The sequence below is a fragment of the Salmo trutta genome, chromosome 29 (assembly GCF_901001165.1).
Source record: "Salmo trutta chromosome 29, fSalTru1.1, whole genome shotgun sequence".
Lineage (NCBI taxonomy): Eukaryota > Metazoa > Chordata > Actinopteri > Salmoniformes > Salmonidae > Salmo > Salmo trutta.
The window spans coordinates 18,512,795-18,533,426 of record NC_042985.1 but is presented as its reverse complement, the minus strand read 5'-3'; the positions used below and the strand labels follow the sequence as shown (position 1 = coordinate 18,533,426).

Here is a 20,632-nt window from a genome sequence, read left to right as displayed (position 1 = left end):
AAAGTGTAACTCACCTTGAGAGTTGCAAGAAAGGCATTTTTGCCAATCAGGTCCCTCAGACTCCAGAGGAATGGATGGCACTCATTAGCAGCCGGAGAAATTCTCGATGGACCACCCTCATCAGCTGCCCCTTTTCCGTCAGCATCCTTAAAAACCATGTCTATTTTTACCTCCGGATTAAAGCGGGCTCTCTTAAAGCCTCTCATTGCACAATCATAAACGCTGTCCCTCATCGCATTAATTTCGTTGGCATCTCATTAACTTCAACATGGTTTGGAGGTCAACACTAAAGGAGACATTCAGAATAACAAAGCTCAGATACTTCCCCAATTCATCTGTAATAACAAGACATTTAATTATTTACAGGGATGACTTACTCATTGTCATCACCAACATCAACAAAAGAGTGTGGTGAAGGTGGACGATAAGCCTCAGGGAATGGTGGAGGGGAGGCCACAGGAAGTGGTATAGGTGGAGGGGGCCACAAGAAGTGGTGCAGAAGATGTGGGGGCACAGGAATAGGTGCTGCCACAAGTGTAGCCTCGTTTGTAGAAGTAGTCTGTAAAAGGTAATTTAAAGGCTTATACATTTCAAAAATATGGAGAAAGCAATAAAGCTGTCAAACAATGTAATTGCGTTCTGAAAATGATTTACAGAAAAAAAAAATGTAGCCGCATGCATCACTCACTATAGAATGTAATCAATGTGTAGGTCAAGAAGACATTTTAAGGATGCATGTAGCTCTATTTTGTAAATAATATTTTCAATATGTATTACATTCAACAAGCAGACAGTGTTGTTTTCTCCTCCATGGTCCGTTGGAGACGGATTGCTTCATGAATGCTATTACAGTACTGCTGCGATTGTTGCTGGAAGCACAGAGAAACAACAAAATGGAAGTTCCTTCTTGCCATCTTCAATTGTGATGTTGTTGCATCAAACTGCCTGTACATCGATTTAATGAAAGGAGGAGCTAGGGAAATTGGCTGGTAAAATTAGCATATTAAAGAAAGCGTTAAGTTAGCGAGTGTAAGTTAAAATTTAGCCGCTGTTGGCGTTAATTTGACATGTGCAGGAAGCTTGCAGCCGTTTATTTAGCACATTTGCACGCGCTTATTTGACGCATGTAGGCGTTCATTTAGCGTGTGAAGACGTTAATTTAGCACCTGCATGCGTTAATTTAGCGCTTGCACCTGCTTACTTTACACACTTAGCATTAAAACTATCGCGTTTTGACCATGTACTTTAAGACCCAAACGGCGTTCCATACGTTTTGACTACGTGCTTTAAGACCCAAACGGCGTTCCTTATCGTGACGGCCGAAAATCCCAGGCGGTAACGTCTATCATTCAATGTAACTCAAAATGTCTGTTGCCTTTGTACCAAAAAGACATAGAGGAAAAGCTCAGATCAACCAAGAAACTATCCAAAGAGTAAGTAACGTTAGCTATCAGTTTGGTTATGTTAAACCTATGTAGCATTTACCTAGCTAGCTAGAATGTTGGTTTGCGTTCACGAATGTTTACAACTTTCTAGCTCATTCGCTAGCAGTACAGACCGAGGTAAAGTTGGTTTTATATTCGCACAGTCAGACATTCAAGAGACATTCGCCAAAAAACATTTAAATGTAAAAATCAATTACTAATTCACCGTTTTGAATAGAAATTCCAGTTTCGATTTTATAGAAATACATTAGATCGATAAAATGCCATTTAAAGCGGTATAAATCAATAACTAATTCACCGTTTGTCACAGAATCATCAAACTAGGTATGCTTTCTATAAACGTCTAGTATACTTTTACAACCTTTGCTTCTTTGAGTAGAAATTCAAGTTGATTTGATAGAAATACATAATGTCATTGCATTTAAAGATGAAATCAATAACCAATTCACTGATTGTCACAGAAAAAAGTGAAAATATGCATTTATTTGCAATAACTTTAAAGAAATGTTCATTTCAAGTGCAGTTTGATCTATATGAAGTTAGACAATGTTTACATAGTTGTACAACGTTTACAATCTTAAATTGTATGCCAAATCAATGTTCGCATATTTAGTGCAACAGTAACACATTTTAAAGTAGTTAGAAGGCACAACAGTACTTTATTTATGTCTCAAATTTAACGGCAAGAGGCCCCTTCCAATTGTTCTCTATTTTGGCTTTGTTAAAGTCCTTCTTTGTCATCCCCAGACAAGCTGAATGGTACCATCTCCTGAGGTAATAGATTCAACTGTTCAACACTTACAGCCAAATGTTTAACCTCTCTAGGGAAGGTGGGACGAAATCGTCCCACCTACGTAACAGCCAGTGGAATCCTGTGGCGCGTTATTCAAATACCTTAGAAATGCTATTACTTCAATTTCTCAAACATATGACTATTTTACACCATTTTAAAGACAAGACTCTCGTTAATCTAACCACACTGTCCGATTTCAAAAAGGCTTTACAACGAAAGCAAAACATTAGATTATGTCAGCAGAGTACCCAGCCAGAAATAATCAGACACCCATTTTTCAAGCTAGCATATAATGTCACATAAACCCAAACCACAGCTAAATGCAGCACTAACCTTTGATGATCTTCATCAGATGACAATGCTAGGACATTGTTATACAATACATGCATGTTTTGTTCAATCAAGTTCATATTTATATCAAAAACCAGCTTTTTACATTAGCATATGACGTTCAGAACTAGCATACCCCCCGCAAACTTCCGGTGAATTTACTAAATTACTCACGATAAACGTTCACAAAAAACATAATTATTTTAAGAATTATAGATACAGAACTCCTCTATGCACTTGTAACAGATTTATATCGTACTCTCCTTGCGTTGTGTTTTCTCCTAATAAATCACATCAGCCAGTGGTCCCAGTAGAGCATCATTTATTCCTGTTGTTAAATGAGAAACAGCACGGTAGTTGTGCAGGGCTTAATGATACTGATGGCTGTCGATGGCAAAAGCCCTTGCATCACATTTTCCTACTGGGCCATAAAATACAAAAATACAATACAAAATATAACATGTGTAAATACCTGTTGTTAAATGAGAAACAGCACGGTAGTTGTGCAGGGCTTAATGATACTGATGGCTGTCGATGGCAAAAGCTGTAGCATGAAGACAAGTGTTAGCAGTGGGCTTATGTGACCATTACAACAGTGTATGCTAACTAACACTTATCTACAGCAATCATATGCCAAAGCACATTCCAGAAAGCCCCTCAATCCCTAACATGTACCATATACCCACACATGTATAAATCAGTAACGTACAGCAAACTTGTACACATTGTAAAATATAAAACAGTATTCAGAACGTGACCTACCCCTTGCATCACATTTTCATACTGGGAAGACCTGACGTTCGCGATCTCCCCCTATCTGCAAGCGGGGCCAATCACAACACACCTTATTGTCATCAGTTGAACCAACCAATACGAATGCTTGAACATTAAGTACACATTGCTTTAGAGGCAAGTGGAAACATAACCAACCCTGTTACATTCTCCCCTGCTGAATTACACTTGCACACTAAAGAAACAAAGTGAGGTATGCAATACATGTCATCAAATATTCCAGTGCAAAGACTATTCTCCAAAGAGAATTAGGGGAATTCAAAGACCCCGTAGGAAAACATGCCTGTTACATGTTCAGCACACTCAGTGACAATAAGAACCTCACAGAAAAACCTTGGTCTACTTGACCTCTGACCCATGACCTCCATGGGGTCTCTTGAATGAGAAAAAAAAGAAATGGGCTACAGACTTGGATTCTAATCCTACACCCACACAGGTATCCTAATGAATTCTGTATGAAAAACCCTCTGTGTCTGCATGAGTCTCACTGGGCGTTTCTTAACCCGACCAGCCCCTGACCTGACAGGCCTAACAGTTATTACGTTTAACCTGTTCACCTACAACCACCACTGGTGGGTCACTTTCCACAGTCGGTGGATAGTCAAGGTCAAGGGTTCTGTGACTGTTGCTGGAGCTTGTGATACCAGCGGCTTGTGCTACCAGAATGTGGTGAGTTCTGAGGGTCCCTCGCCAGTGGCCCATCTTCCAGCACATCTGGGGTCTCTTTTCCAGAGTGCTCCGGCTGTGCTTCCCCCGAGGTCTGTTCTGATACCCACACACTAGTCCTCTCACCGATGTCTATTTCTGGTATATTGTTCACGGAAGTCCTCCATCTCCTCACTCTGATCCTCACGGTCTCCCGTATTAGGTGTCTCCAAGGCAGTGTCAGGGAGAGGCAAGAAGTTTACAGGCATTATCAGATTACAGTGGACCGTTTTCTCCTGGCCAGTCGACATGTTCTGTATATTGAAGATGTGGATGTCGCTATTCTTCTCCGTAACAATATAGAGGTTGTTCTCCCAACGATCCGCCAGCTTCCTCTTTCCACGTTCACCCTTATTCGCCAGCAGCACCCGATCACCGACCTCCACTGGAGCCCCTCTGATCTTCCTGTTGTAGAGGCCCGCATGCCTCTTCAGCTGTTTGGTTGCCGACACCTGTACCGTCTCCATGGCCTCCCTCAGGTCTCTCGTCAGGGACTTTATGTACTCGTCATAGTCTACAACCTCTGAGTCTTGCAGCACCGTACCAAACATCATGTCGACAGGCAGACGTGGGGTTCTCCCAAACATCAACTGGAAAGGGGCGTAGCCCGTGGTTTCATGGACCGTACAGTTGTAGGCGAAGGTCAACGACTTCAGCTTCTGGGGCCACCTGTGCTTCGCTCTTGTAGGTAAAGCCCTGATCATGTTTCCCAGCGTTCTATTGAACCTTTCGACTCCCCCGTTCCCCATCGGAAGGTAGGGAGTTGTGTGCGACTTCTGGACTCCTGCAGCACTCAACAACTCAGCAATCAATTTACTTTCAAAGTTGGCCCCTTGGTCAGAGTGGATACGACGAGGAAAACCATACACACAGAAGATGTTGTTCCATAGCTGAAGGGCCACTGCTTTAGCTGATTGGTTCGGACACAAGAAGGCATGGGCCATCTTAGTAAAATGATCAGTGACGACCAGGACATCCAAGGACTTGTTGTTGGAGTCTTCAGCAGACCAGAAGTCCACGCACACCAACTCGAGGGGCTCAGTCGTGATGATGTTCTCCAGTGGAGCTCTGGCCTCTGGCTCGGGGGCCTTACTGAACACACACCTCTTGCAGGTCTTGACATACTCTCTGACATCCGACTCCAGACCATGCCAGAAGAACCTCTGTCTCAACGTCCGCTGTTGCCCCTGATGACCGGCTTCATCGTGGACACCCTTCAAAACTGTCGCCCTCATTGAGGTGGGTACTACATACTGGTACGTCTTCTTCTTTGACAGCAAACTTTTGGTAACGCGATACAGTACACCCATTTTCAGAGTGAGCTTCTCCCAGGTCTTCAGAATCCGCAGAGCCTCGAGTGGTTCATGGCCACGTTCCCTCCTAGGAAGGTCTACGGCCCCTGTCCACGTAGAAGACAACTCTGGCGAGAGTGTCATCCTGGCGCTGCTTTGATATCAGGTCGTCATGGGATAGCACTCTCACATCTGACATCTCAGACGGCACCAGTGACTGAGTGAGCTGAGGCAGTAGCAGCGCACAGTTCTGTAGACCAGCCTCCCCTTGCGACCTCAGGACTGCTGACACCGCTTCCTTTGACAGAGAACCAGGAGAAGGATAGGAGGAGGTTTGGCAGTCCATGACAATTTCACAGGCATCTGCCTCAATTGACGGTGAGCAGCTTTCGAGGTCGAATGGGTGGGTCGACCAGCGGAACACATCTTGCACCTTCTCAGCACGTACTCCCACAGCTTCTTCCAGCAAGGCCTTGTATGGAACCCTTGTGATGCGGTGGAGAGCACTCGGCTGCACAAATGGCTGTCTACTGAGTGCATCAGCAATTACATTTTTGGGACCGGGAATGTACTTGATGTCAAACTCGAATGGAGCAAGTTTAGCAACCCATCTCTGTTCACAGGCGTCCAATTTGGGCTTGGACAGGATGTACGTTAATGGGTTGTTGTCTGTCCATACAGTAAAAGGCTTGCCCCTTAGCCAATGACTAAATTTCACAGACAGCCCACCGTAAAGCAAAAAACTCTAACCTATGGGCAGGATACTTTGACTGTGCATAAGTAAGTGATTTGCTAGCGAATGCTACCGGTCTGGCTGTAGACCCATCCTCTGGCACCTGGGAAAGGACAGCACCTAATCCATTACTAGATGTGTCTACAGACAGCAAGAAAGGTCTACTAAAATCAGGGTGGGCTAGCATGACCTGATCGAGGAGAGCTTGTTTCAACTGACTAAAGGCCTGTTTGCACTCACCAGTCCAGTCTGCTGCGAGTTTCCTATGTATTCCTCTTTTTCTCTTGCCCTTCCCGTGGCGTGGTGCCTTCGTCCCCGTTGTCAGCCCATGCAGCGGCTTAGCGATGGTGGAGCACCCCTCAATGAACTGCTGGTAATAGACTATCATTCCGAGAAAGGACCGAATCTTCCCCTGGGAAGGCACGTCCGTGTTATCCTCCATGAGATCCTTCTCTGTCATCCCTGTAATAGCCGTCACTTTTTCTGGGTCTGTGGCCACACCTCCTTCACTGATGACATGCCCCAAGAACCGCACTGACCTCTTCATGAAATGGCATTTCTTTGGAGACAATTTCAGATTATGGGCTTTGAGACGCTCAAAAACTGACTCCAAGCGTTGCAATCCAAGTTCTTCAGTCGGGGCAAAAACCAGCACATCGTCCAGGTAGCATAGGAGGCTAGAAAAATTGATCCCCAAAAATGCTCAACATCATCCTCATGAATGTAGCTGGGCTGTTGCATAGTCCTTGTGGAAGACGGTGATATTCATATAACCCAAAAGCAGAAGTGAAGGCTGTAAACTTCTTGTCGTCTTCATGCACCTCCACATTGTAGTAGCCGGAGGTCAAATCCTTTGTAGAGAAGAAAGCATTGCCACCCAGGGCCGCCAAAGCATCAGCTTGGTGAGGTAGAGGGTGGTGTCGTGTCTTTGGCTATGCCGGATTAAGTGATATGACATGCTAACTTATAAAATTATTTCTCTGTAATTAATATTACCTGATTAAGCTAATCATGTAAATGTAATTAACTAGAAAGTCGGGGCACCACAGAAGAACGTTTATAGAGCTGTTATCTTCCGAATAAACTCTTAATACTTTACATCGATAGCAGTCAATATTAACCCTTATCTTATTTTCTGTCTCATCATGAAAGTTGTAAATTCTTGGTTATCTTCACGAACCCTGGCTAACAAGTTGAATCAGCAATACAAAATTGGGTTTAATTATTTATTTACTAAATACCTAACTAATCACACAGAATTACAAATACACAGAATACAATTGATGTCATACAGAAAACGTCCTGGTGGACGGAGCCTGTATCATGGCTGGTTACACAAAGGAAAGGGGGTTGGGCTTGAATGAAAGGGCGGGAAGACTTAGGAACAAAGAAACAGCAGCTATGCTATCGTAAATACATTATCTTATGCATTCTAAATTACCGCCCATTTGGAAAAGGAAAATGCAATAAATATTTACTCTGAGCTGCGCTTCGGTAGGTTGGTCGTAGATGCTGGCCGGGTTGGCCAACAGATCTTCCTGTAGTGTGGAAGAATGTCAATGGTGGTGGTATCTTCGTCTGGTTGTTAGACTGGATCCGTCGTCCGTCCTTTCCTAGCCCACGTTAGCAGCGCTAACTCAACGGCTAGGAAGTATCACTTCTGTAGTGAATAAGCTCAAAGTTCATACCAGTTCATACCATAGCTCACGCCGAGGTTGGCTTAGTTCTGTCCTTGATATGTGTCTGTCCTTCTAACGTAGAGGCTGCAGACCTCACGTACTGGAACACGTGAATGTCTTTTCGTCAAAGACTTATATAGTGGAGAGGAGGGAAGGAGGTGTTTCATCGTTTATAACCCCATGTCTCTTCACAGGGTTGGCCACTGATCGGGCAGGGCCCTTTCCTTATGAAAACCCAGTTCTCTCATTTGGAAGCTAAAATTACATTTAATCTCCTAACAAACAATTTCAATATCAAACATTTCAATTGCATAACAATTCCATGTGACTCTAACTAGAGGGTGTATACTTTCTCAGGTACAGTTTGTCGACAATGAACTGACATACATACTCATTACGTTATCAAGCATATTTCCAACTGGTTTTATTATCAAAAGATGGTTCCTTTTCCCCATTTGTTTGATGTTCCCAGACTCTCAATATTTAACACAGGCTATTCAAGTCCTTCAGTAGGGTCAGAGAGAGAGGGGAAGGGAGAAGGGTATTTATGGGGGGGGTCATAAACCTTACCCACAGGCCAACGTCATGACAGTGGGCATCCTTTACGGTGCGAGCATTGAGCCATCGGAAGTCTGTACACAGTCTCAGATCACCAGACTTCTTCCAGACCAGGACGAGTGGGGAGGCATACTCACTGCCGGATTTCCTGATTATCTCTCGCTCTTCCATCTCATCCAAGGCCTGCCTGAGCTTGTCATAATGGTTAGGGGAGAGCCTACGGTAAGGTAGCCTAAAAGGCTTAGTGTCACTGAGTCTGATGCGATGGACATATCCCGTAGCCTTCCCGCAATCTAGTTTGTGCCGGGAGAAGATAGACTCGTAGCGGGCTATAAGCTGAACTAGCCTGGCCTTACACTGTTGCGACAACTGAGTGGACTCAATGTCACCTAACCCTAACTCGTGCAACACCTCACTTGTCACTCTGTGCGGGTTGACGGTACTGTCAACGGTCAAGCTATCTCCACTACCATTGTCAAAGTCTGGATTGTCATCCATTTTGTGTACCTGCTGCACCAGGGGGACTGGTTTGACAGTGGGCCCATCCATATAGTCAGTGTCAAAGTCCTCTAATGCCATGCAAGGAAAAACATCCGCTATCTTGGCATTCCGTCTCACCGTTACTGGCTTTGGTGAGGGGTTGATAACTGACAGGGACCCAGCCATCGCTCCACAATGTCGCTACTGTTCTCCCCACTAGAATGTTTTTTGGCCTTGAGCGTGCCCTCGTAGGCTCAATAACGACAGCACTGCCCGCGGATACATTTTGAGGCGTACACAGCCGGCCCCAGACTAAATGTTCCTGCATAGGCTCCAATGTGACCGCCCGCTTCAGCCTTACTGTGCCCACTCTTTCTGGCACTTCGGTCCCTTTCCATCTCTCTACATTAGCCAGCAGACGGAACAGTTTGTCATCTCCATTGTGTTCAGATGATGACATCTTCTCCCAGAAGTCACCAGTCGTCTTCAGCTCCCTGATGAGGTGTTTAATCACGTTGCTGCCTAGGATAAGCTCATCACGTTGGCCATCCACTACTAGAACAGGGACAGAGACACTGCTGCCATACACAGACAGATTCAATTCACACACACCTACAGGCTTGGTCTTCAACCCCCCGCAGCCAACCAACAACACTTCAGTTGGACTGAGGGAGCCACTCTTGAGCACACCTGCTTTCTCAAGGCGTGGCACCACTGTTGAGCTCAATGTGCATGCCATAGAACCGCTGTCAATCATAGCGCTCACCTCTATAACATCCCCCAGTAACACACTAGTATAGAAGAGTTCATCATTGTGGAGCACTCTGTGTATTTTGCATAACGACTTTTTCGTTCGACTTGACTTCATCACAAACATTTGAATATACTGACTCTAGATCTACACCACTAACTGATTGGGGCACCTCACAAGGCCCAGCACTTCCCCCCATCCCGTGCGGGCCAGCTAGTTTTCCTGCCGCTGTGTCGTGTTGCTGTTTGATGGAGCGACGGGAGTTACCGATGAAGTGCGAGGGCATTCTTGACGTGTGTGCCCAGCTGCATAACAGAGGAAGCATAGGTGGTTAGAATAACAATGATCCATTGTGCTGTGATTCGCATCACCACACAATTTGCATCGCAAAGACAGGTTCTCCCTTCTCCTGGGCCTCCCCTGGAAACGGTTATCATAGCCGCCTACAGGTTGCTGTGGCCTCTGCTCCAAGACCCGTTCAAGCATGCCAATCACCCGATCCAATGCCTCGGATGAGCCAGTTGTGGGCTGCTGCAAGGGGTCCGGACAGTTTGCAACAGCTGACACTGGCCTACTTACTTCCTGCGTCAGTGTGGTGACCAGTGGGGCCAGCCGCAAGGGACGTGGAGCCTTGCACTTCCTCTGGTACTCCTCCAGCCTGCCATGGACTTCCGCAACCGTCCACTCATGCAATGGTTTGCACATGAATATCAATGACAGCTCTGGGTTCGGACAGTGCTTGATGAACATGACAGTCAGAACACGTGATGGATTGTCTAGCTCCTTGTTCTGCCTCTTCAAACAGTCCTCTGCCACCTCTATAGCCCTGTTCAGTCTGATCCAGTAGTCAAATGGAGTCTCTCCTTCCATTGGCAACGTAGAATAAACATCAGCTAGGGGCATGTCGGAGTTGACTGTCGCTAAAGTGACGCTTCAGAATGTCAAAAACTGGTCTAGGGCCCTGGCTTAAGTCAACTGGGTTACTGCGTAGGCTTACTCTTACCACGTCACGTGCCCGCCCTGACAGCTTACCAAAAACGTCATCTGACCTCTCCTGCCCATCATAGCCCTTCCTCCCTGTATGTACGCTAACATGGTCTCCTCCCACTCATGCATTTCTCTGAACCATCCCCCCTGAAACACACTGGTTCCCTGACATTTTTCACCACTACATTTAGACTAGAGCTGGCCCCAGCCATGGTACCACCAACATAATCGACCTTCTGTCCTACCCCATCTCCCATAGCCTTTAATTCCAAACAAGAGGCAATATTTTCACCTATGGAGTGACCCATCTGCTTAACAATGTCTGCCAGGAAATCCATAGAGACATCCTCCTTCCTAGGACTAGGTGAAACTGGCTCGAATGCACTGAGTTGAGGTAGCTCTAAATCATGTGGAAAGCGCACACTTGCCTGTGCAGTTGGCCTGGCCAGAGGTGTGGAAGCAACTGGAGAAATAGCTGCCCCCCTACCCACTGGCGGTGAAGGGTTAAACATGAAAACTCCCCTACCTCTCCCAAAACCTTCCATTTTTAAAATAAAATTAAAATAAGTTGTTTTTTAATGTAAATATTTAGACAAAAAAATAAAAAAAATCACAATCAATATGAACAATTCTATCAAATCGAAATGAACATAATCCACTCAAAACAAACGTTCAGTAGTAGATGTCTAACAAGACCAAGAATCAACACAGAAAAGTAACAGGAAACGCCATCATAAATAGTTGTCGCCACCGTGTGGTAGAAAATGGCGTTGCCCTCACGTTAATTGGCTTTGGAAGGTTACTAGGATAACAGCACAATTACATCACTCAATAATCATAGCATCACCACATACAAGTAATAACCAGTACATTATATTTCCCTCACTCATGCTACCAGGAGCTCCCTGAGAATTCCACTTGTGCAGAAAGCGAAACCTAGCCCTCTGGCGTGCATTAGCAACCACAGTACTTCTTGAAGCCGGGTCTCGGATCCCTCCACGTGACTTCCGGCGAAGACAAGAAGACGAGTCACGGCACCAGTGTAACAGATGTATATCGTACTCTCCTTGCGTTGTGTTTTCTCCTAATAAATCACATCAGCCAGTGGTCCCAGTTGAGCATCATTTATTCCTGTTGTTAAATGAGAAACAGCACGGTAGTTGTGCAGGGCTTAATGATACTGATGGCAAAAGCTGTAGCATGAAGACAACTGTGTTAGCAGTGGGCTTATGTGACCATTACAACGGTGTATGCTAGCTAACACTTATCTACAGCAATCATATGCCAAAGCACATTCCAGAAAGCCCCTCAATCCCTAACATGTACCATATACCCACACATGTATAAATCAGTAACGTACAGCAAACTTGTACACATTGTAAAATATAAAACAGTATTCAGAACGTGACCTACCCCTTGCATCACATTTTCATACTGGGAAGACCTGACGTTCGCGATCTCCCCCTATCTGCAAGCGGGGCCAATCACAACACACCTTATTGTCATCAGTTGAACCAACCAATACGAATGCTTGAACATTAAGTACACATTTCTTTAGAGGCAAGTGGAAACATAACCAACCCTGTTACACACTCGCTATGTCCGATTTTAAAATAGCTTTTCGGTGAAAGCACATTTTGCAATATTCTAAGTAGATAGCCCGGCATCACAGGGCTAGCTATTTAGACACCCACCAAGTTTAGCCCTCACCAAAGTCAGATTTATATTAAGAAAAATGTTATTACCTTTGCTGTTCTTCGTCAGAATGCACTCCCAGGACTTCTACTTCAATAACAAATGTTGGTTTGGTTCAAAATAATCCATAGTTATGTTCAAATATCCTCTGTTTTGTTCGTGCGTTCAAGACACTATCCGAAGTGTAAAGAAGGGTGACGCGCACAACGCGTTCCGTGACAAAAAAAATCTAAATATTCCATTACCGTACTTCGAAGCATGTCAACCGCTGTTTATAATAAATTTTTATGCCATTTTTCTCGTAAAAAAGCGATAATATTCCGACCGGGAAAGCGTGTTTACGTTCAGAGAGAGAAAATAAAAACATGGTCGCCTCGTGCATGCGCCTCAGTCTCATTGTCCTCTGATAGACCACTTACCAAAGGCGCTAATGTTTTTCAGCCAGGGGCTGGAATTACATCATTCAGCTTTTTCCCGGGTTCTGAGACCCTATGGGAGCCGTAGGAAGTGTCACGTTACAGCAAAGATCCTCAGTTTTCAATAAAGAGAGTCAAGAAGAACAAGAACTTGTCAGACAGGCCACTTCCTGTAAGGAATCTTCTCAGGTTTTTGCCTGCCATATGAGTTCTGTTATACTCAGACACCATTCAAACCGTTTTAGAAACTTTAGGGTGTTTTCTATCCAAAGCCAATAATTATATGCACATTCTAGTTTCTGGGCAGTAGTAATAACCAGATTAAATCGGGAAAGTTTTTTATCCGGCCGTGTAAATACTGCCCCCTAGCCCTAACAGGTTTTAATACCCCGGTTATTCACAGAACACATTCTGGAAAGTCTATAGATTCAGTGGTCACTTTATTAGGTACAATCCCCTTTGCATCTGGAACAGCGTGAATTCAAAACTGTTGATGGAACTGGGAAAGGAGATGGACTGTTCAAGTTAAGTCCAGTTGGAGTTCATTACAGTCAGTACAAGTTTTTGAAAATTTCTGAGATACAAATACCATCAGACTGTGCTGTCATTTTACACATTCTAAAGTTCAAACAACAGTAACAGAATACCTGAATACTTCGCTACATGCTTTAGTGTCTAGCAAGCCAAGACCACGGGCCTTGGTGTGTAGGATAGGGTGGCGAACCTAATAAAGTGGTAACTGACTGTAGATATCACAAACAACTCCTGTTGAGCAGTGTCTGTCTTATATGTTTGATCAATGGGTGTTGAAAGATTAGTGGAATCTGTGTGGGTAGCTGGACAGGTAGGATGACTGACAGTGAGGGTGAACAGGTGTCCACGGGTCAGGTGACAGAGAAATGGATGAGACTGAGGCAGGAATTCCTTTAACCATAAAGTGGTATATTTACTGAGTAGTCTGTGCTGCATAACAAAGGAAACAGAATAACGTGTATCCAATCAAATCCATCATCACAAAGATCTAATCATAACAATCATTCATTGTTAACATCATTTAGGGAATTCAACAATCCAGTTAATTAATAAGTCAATAGGAATCGTCGGTGAGTAATTTAGGCTCGTAACTATTTATCATAAATCATGAAAGAATAATACAAACAGTGATCGGTTATTCAATCTATAAACACCATTAGTTGGATATCAGAGCCGATCAGTTCAACAAACAATTACTTTCTTATTTCACCCTTTCAAGTGTCTTCATGTGTACACGGAATTTCATTACATATTAACCATACCAATAACATAATTGGCCTATCATTGACCATTCACATTACACAAAATGTTTGAAGCGTGCGCTCCAAGCCGCGCTCCGCGATAATAACTCCAACAACAACTGATGGCCCACACTCCCGATCGCAACAGATAGTTCAGATGAAAGTTCAGATGAAAGGTTATCAGAGTCGGTGGACTTACGTGGATTCATGGACGCACAGAACTTCTGGATTTGACAGAGTGAAGGAAGAGAAAGCAGCACAATCAGGCGATGGTGATTTCCTCCTTTTATGGAGTGGAGATCTGTCGGACATTTCCACCTGACCTAATTAAAGCGCCCCTGGCCCAGCTGAGTAAGTGGCAATGAATTAAAGGATTATTCCACCAACTCCATGGGCTTTTTCTACAGGTGTGATGGTAAATCTGATCCCCAAGGTCCTCATAGGCTCACTTGGATATATAGTTTGAAGTAAAGAAAAAAATATGAAACTAGGACATTAGAACACTGGCTGAATTCTTTAATCCACATCCATTCATATAAAATGTCCTTTAAAGTATAAATACCCTTCTAAGGCCACTATTTCTGGACATTTTAAAAGGTTTGCAAATAGTTCTTTCTGCAAGGAATGTGAATTGAAAGGGATATGGTAATACCTATGTAGGTGACGTAGTTTCTCCACTGGTATAATGTGTGGTAATTGCACACCTCCCTGCTGAATTATGTAGAGCTGATTTGGGCCAGGTGATATTTTTTTCATGATCTTTTGTGAAAAGCCCAATTTTCACGTAGGGTTTGTGCTAGCAGTTTAAGAGAGCAAATAGCATAGGGACAGCCTGGTTGAAGTCCTCGTTTTTAATGGTTAGTGCCAGTAGATTGCAGAAGGGTTCACATGCAGTTCAGAGGCAAATCATAATGTATACATTTAGCACAAAAACAAAACATGTACTGTTCTTTTCTTATATTTGTGCTTTTTTTTGTTATCCACCCTCTGGTATCTTTCAATACCCATGCTAATTTGTATATACGTACACTACCGTTCAAAAGTTTGGGGTCACTTAGAAATGTCCTTGTTTTTGAAAGAGAAGCAATATTTTTGTCCATTTAAAATAACATCAAATTTAGCAGAAATACAGTGTAGACATTGTTAATGTTGTAAATGACTATTGTAGTGGGAAACGGCAGATTTGTTTCATGGAATATCTACATAGGCGTACAGAGGCCCATTATCAGCAACCATCACTCCTGTGTTCCAATGGCACGTTGTGTTAGCTAATCCAAGAGTTTATCATTTTAAAAGGCTAATTGATCATTAGAAAAACCTTTTGCAATTATGTTAGCACAGCTGAAAACTGTTGTCCTGATTTAAAGAAGCAATAAAACTGGCCTTCTATAGACTAGTTGAGTATCTGGAGCATCTGCATTTGTGGGTTCGATTACAGACTCAAAATGGCTAGAAATAAATAACTTTCTAATGAAACTCGTCAGTCTAATCTTGTTCTAAGAAATGAAGGCTATTCCATGTGAGAAATTGCCAAGAAACTGAAGATCTCGTACAACGCTGTGTACTACTCCCTACACAGAACAGAGCAAACTGGCTCTAACCAGAATAGAAAGAGGAGTGGGAGGCCCCGGTGCACAACTGAGCAAAAGGACAAGTACATTAGTGTCTAGTTTGAGAAACAGACTCCTCATAAGTCCTCAACTGGCAGCTTCATTAAATAGTACCCGCAAAACACCAGTCTCAATTTCAACAGTGAAGAGGCAACTCTGGGATGCTGGCCTTCTAGGTAGAGTTGCAAAGAAAAAGCCATATCTCTGTCCAGTGTTTGTTATTTTGCCCATCTTAATCTTTTAATTTTTTTGGCCAGTCTGAGATATGGATGGTGATCTCATTCATGTTTCAGTGCCATTTGCCTCGAAGCGAGCATAGTAGTTTAGCTTGTCTGGTAGGCTCATGTCACTGGGCAGCTCTCGGCTGTGCTTCCCTTTGAAGTCTGAAATGGTTTGCAAACCCTGCCACACCCGACGAGTATCAGGGCCAGTGTAGTACGACTCGATCTTGGTCCTGTGTTGACCCTTTGCCTGTTTGATGGTTCGTCGGAGGGCATAGCGGGATTTCTTATAAGCTTCCGGGTTAGAGTCCCACTCCTTGAAAGTGGCAGCTCTAGCCTTTAGCTCAGTGCGAATATTGCCTGTAATCCATGGCTTCTGGTTGGGGTATGTACATACTGTCACTGTGGGGATGACGTCATCGATACACTTATGGATGAAGCCAATGACTGATGTGGTGTACTCCTCAATGCCATCGGAGGAATCCCGGAACAGATTCCAGTCTGTGCTAGCAAAACAGTCCTGTAGCGTAGCATCTGCTTCATCTGACTACTTTTTTATTGATCTAGTCACTTGTTCTTTCTGCTTTAATTTTTGCTTGTAAGCAGGAATCAGGAGGATAGAATTATGGTCAGATTTGCCAAATGGAGGGCGAAGGAGGGCTTTGTATGGATCTCTGTGTGTGGCGTAAAGGTGGTCCAGAGTCCCCCCAGTTGCACATTTAACATGCTGATAGATATTTGGTGAAACAGATTTAAGTTTCCCTGCATTAAAGTCCCCAGCTACTAGGAGCGCCGCCTCTGGGTGAGCATTTTCTTGTTTGCTTATGGCGGAATACAGAACATTCAATGCTGTTTTAGTGCCAGCCTCTGACTGTGGTGGTACGAAAAATACAGATGAAAACTCTCTAGGTAAATATTGTGGTCTACAGTCGTGGCCAAAAGTTTTGAGAATGACACATTAATTTTCACAAAGTCTGCTGCCTCAGGGTCTTTAGATATTTTTGTCAGATGTTACTATGGAATACTGAAGTATAATTACAAGCATTTCATAAGTGTCAAAGGCTTTTATTGACAATTACATGAAGTTGATGCAAAGAGTCAATATTTGCAGTGTTGACCCTTCTTTTTCAAGACCTCTGTAATCTGCCCTGGCATGCTGTCAATTAACTTCTGGGCCACATCCTGACTGATGGCAGCCCATTCTTGCATAATCAATGCTTGGAATTTGTCTGAATTTGTGGGTTTTTGTTTGTCCACCCGCCTCTTGAGGATTGACCACAAGTTCTCAATGGGATTAAGGTCTGGGGAGTTTCCTGGCCATGGACCCAAAATATTGATGTTTTGTTCCCCAAACCACTTAGTTATCTCTTTTGCCTTATGGCAAGGTGCTCCATCATGCTGGAAAAGGCATTGTTCGTCACCAAACTGTTCCTGGATGGTTGGGAGAAGTTGCTCTCGGAGGATATGTTGGTACCATTCTTTATTCATGGCTGTGTTCTTAGGCAAAATTGTGAGTGAGCCCACTCCCTTGGCTGAGAAGCAACCTCACACATGAATGGTCTCAGGATGCTTTACTGTTGGCAGGACACAGGACTGATGGTAGCGGTCACCTTGTCTTCTCCGGACAAGCTTTTTTCCGGATGCCCCAAACAATCGGAAGAAAATTACTTTACCCCAGTCCTCAGCAGTCCAATCTCTGTACCTTTTGCAGAATATCAGTCTGTCCCTGATGTTTTTCCTGGAGAGAAGTGGCTTCTTTGCTGCCCTTCTTGACACCAGGCCATTCTCCAAAAGTCTTCGCCTCACTGTGCGTGCAGATGCACTCACACCTGCCTGCTGACATTCCTGAGCAAGCTCTGTACTGGTGGTGCCCCAATCCCGCAGCTGAATCAACTTTAGGAGACGGTCCTGTCGCTTGCTGGACTTTCTTGGGCGCCCTGAAGCCTTCTTCACAACAATTGAACCGCTCTCCTAGAAGTTCTTGATGATCCGATTAAATGGTTGATTTAGGTGCAATCTTACAAGCAGCAATATCCTTGCCTGTGAAGCCCTTTTTGTGCAAAGCAATGATGACGGCATGTTTCTTTGCAGGTAACCATGGTTGACAGAGGAAGAACAATGATTCCAAGCACCACCCTCCTTTTGAAGCTTCCAGTCTGTTATTTGAACTCAATCAGCATGACAGAGTGATCTCCGGCCTTGTCCTCGTCAACACTCACACCTGTGTTAACGAGAGAATCACTGACATGATGTCAGCTGGTCCTTTTATGGCAGGGCTGAAATGCAATGGATATGTTTTTTGGGGATTCAGTTAATTTGCATGGCAAAGAGGGACTTTGCAATTAATTGCAATTCATCTGATCACTCTTCATAACATTCTGGAGTATATGCAAATTAGCATCATATAAACTGAGGCAGCAGACTTTGAAAATTAATATTTGTCATTCTCAAAACTTTTGGCCACGACTGTACAGCTTATCATGAGATACTCTACCTCAGGCGAGCAATAACTTGAGACTTCCTTAGATGTCGTGCACCAGCTGTTATGTACAAAAATACAGTCCGCCGCCCCTTGTCTTACCAGACGCCGCTGTTCTATACTGCCAGTACAGCGTATAACCAGCCAGCTGTATGTTGGTAGTGTCATCGTTCAGCCACAACTCCGTGAAGCATGAGATATTAGTTTTGAATGTCCCGTTGGTAGTTTAATGTTGCGCGTAGGTCATCGATTTTATTCTCCAAAGATTGCATTAAAATAAGTCATTTACAACATTAACAATGTCTACACTGTATTTCTGATCCTTTTGATGTTTATTTTAATGGACAAAAAAATGTGCCTTTTAAAAAACAAGGGCATTTCTAAGTGACCCCAAACTTTTGAATGGTAGTGTATGTTATGGTTCACTCTTAGTTTTCCCTATCTCCACGTTGATCCTCTTGGTTGTCTTGATCCATCCACCTGTCTTCTTTGTTAGTCAGGCCTGACCCCTTCATCCCATAGTTTTTTTCTTCCTGTAATCTAATTTAATATGACTGAAGATGCAGAATTTTTATACCAGGCCCCATCTAACAGGGTATAACTGACTCATTTAAACTTTGACCACACGCCCTCTAGACAGACTACATGCCCTCTATCAAATCAAAACTGGAATTTTTACTCAAAACAAAAGTTTTAAAAGTATGCTAGACATGTATAGAATAGATCGTAACTAACGGGGAATTAGTTATTGATTTATACAGCTTTAAATGGCATTTGATAGATTTCTATAAAATCAAAACAAAGGTTTTAAAAGTATGCCAGACATTTATAGAATAACTCATACCTAGTTAGATTTTTCTGTCATATTCAGTGAAAATGTTAATGATTTATATAGCTTTAAATGGCATTTTATAGATGTTTCTATCAAATCAGAACTGGAATGTTTACTCAAAGCAAAGGTTGTAAAAATATGCTAGACATTTTATAAAATAAACCATATCTATTCTTATGTTTGACAATCAATGAATTAGTTATTGATTTTTACAATTTTAAATGGCTTTTGGCGAATGTCTGAATATAAAACCAACTTTACCTCGTGGCAGTACCGCTGGTTTGCTATTTGGCCTACATATCATACAAGGTAAAGAAGTTGCCAGCTGTAACATTTTTTTTTTCATATTTTCCAACTTTCAGTTGCTGGATGAAAATGACCAGCTGGTAAGGTGCATCACAGAGTACATGCAAAAAGGACGCGCAATGGAATGTGTACAGTAAGTTCAACTACATCCATATCTATTTATTTCCCCTAGAGGTGATGTCAACCCTTCTCCTGGAGCTATTGGGTTTGCAGGTTTTTAACCAGCTCTATACGAACACACCTGATTCAGTGGCGTAGCGGTCTAAGGCACTGCGTCTCAGTGCAAGATGTCCCTGGTTCGAATCCGACCGTGATTGGGAGTCCCATAATTGGCCCAGCGTTAGGCCGTCATTGTAAATAAGAATTTGTTCTTAAAACAGCGAGTAGCAAGTCAGTTATCTATGCAGTTTCTTTAACCCTACCTACATGCACATAGTACCTCAACTAACCTGTACCCCCTGTATATATAGCCTCGCTATTTTTTTACTTTAGTTTAACTCTTTTTATTAACTGCATTGTTGGCTAAGGTCTACACCTGTTGTATTTGGCATGTGACAAATACAATTTGAAGGTCCTGATGAGTAAATAATTATGGTAGGGCTGGAACAAAATCCTGCTGAAGAATAGGGTTGGCCACCCTGCCGTGTTAACATACTGTAAACAACTTTTCTCCACCAGATATCAACAAATCTTGCACCGCAATATTGTTTACCTGGGAACCATAGCAGACGCCAGCCAAACTTGGCTCCAACCACAAATGTATGTTTTGTCCCTCAATGAAAATGCAACCAGCTGCATTCATTGCTTGACTGTTGTTTCAATTGTTTGTCGATGTTAACCAGTGACGGGTTGCAAATTGATTCCAATTTTCAGATCTCCACCAATGGAGAGGCATCAACATTGACAGCCCAGAATGGATATAAAGCAATCATTTCCTCTAATTGATTCACATCTTTTATTTTATTGAAAATAAAGTTTGCAATTTTTTTTCTGCCCAGGAGTTCTTTCCTGACCTAGTGCTGTAAAGTAACATGGGGTGCATTTAATATAGTTTGGGCATACTGAGCTGTTGCAGAATATCAATTACTCCCAACAGGTCAATTCATGAACAAATGACCAGCATTGGGTCCCAGAATTGTTAAGTTTGAAATACACTACTACGGGTAGCCTTGGACAATGGCTATTATACTGACAAAGGATTTCACTTAAAGGTCCACTGAACTGCAACACTGCTAGAAAACTGGATGTGCAACA

The 20,632-nt window shown here is 43.2% G+C and overlaps 1 protein-coding gene across 1 annotated transcript; it reads left to right on the top strand.

Annotated features, from left to right (window-relative positions):
* Window positions 1–1,285: 1,285 nt before the first annotated feature.
* On the top strand, window positions 1,286–20,370 carry ss18l2 (ss18, like 2). The gene is made up of 4 exons (XM_029721080.1): window positions 1,286–1,433; window positions 19,435–19,511; window positions 20,057–20,137; window positions 20,252–20,370. Exons 1-4 carry the CDS (start codon window positions 1,365–1,367, stop codon window positions 20,280–20,282), a joined length of 258 nt encoding a protein of 85 aa, XP_029576940.1. The 5' UTR covers window positions 1,286–1,364; the 3' UTR covers window positions 20,283–20,370.
* The last annotated feature ends 262 nt before the right edge of the window (window positions 20,371–20,632 follow it).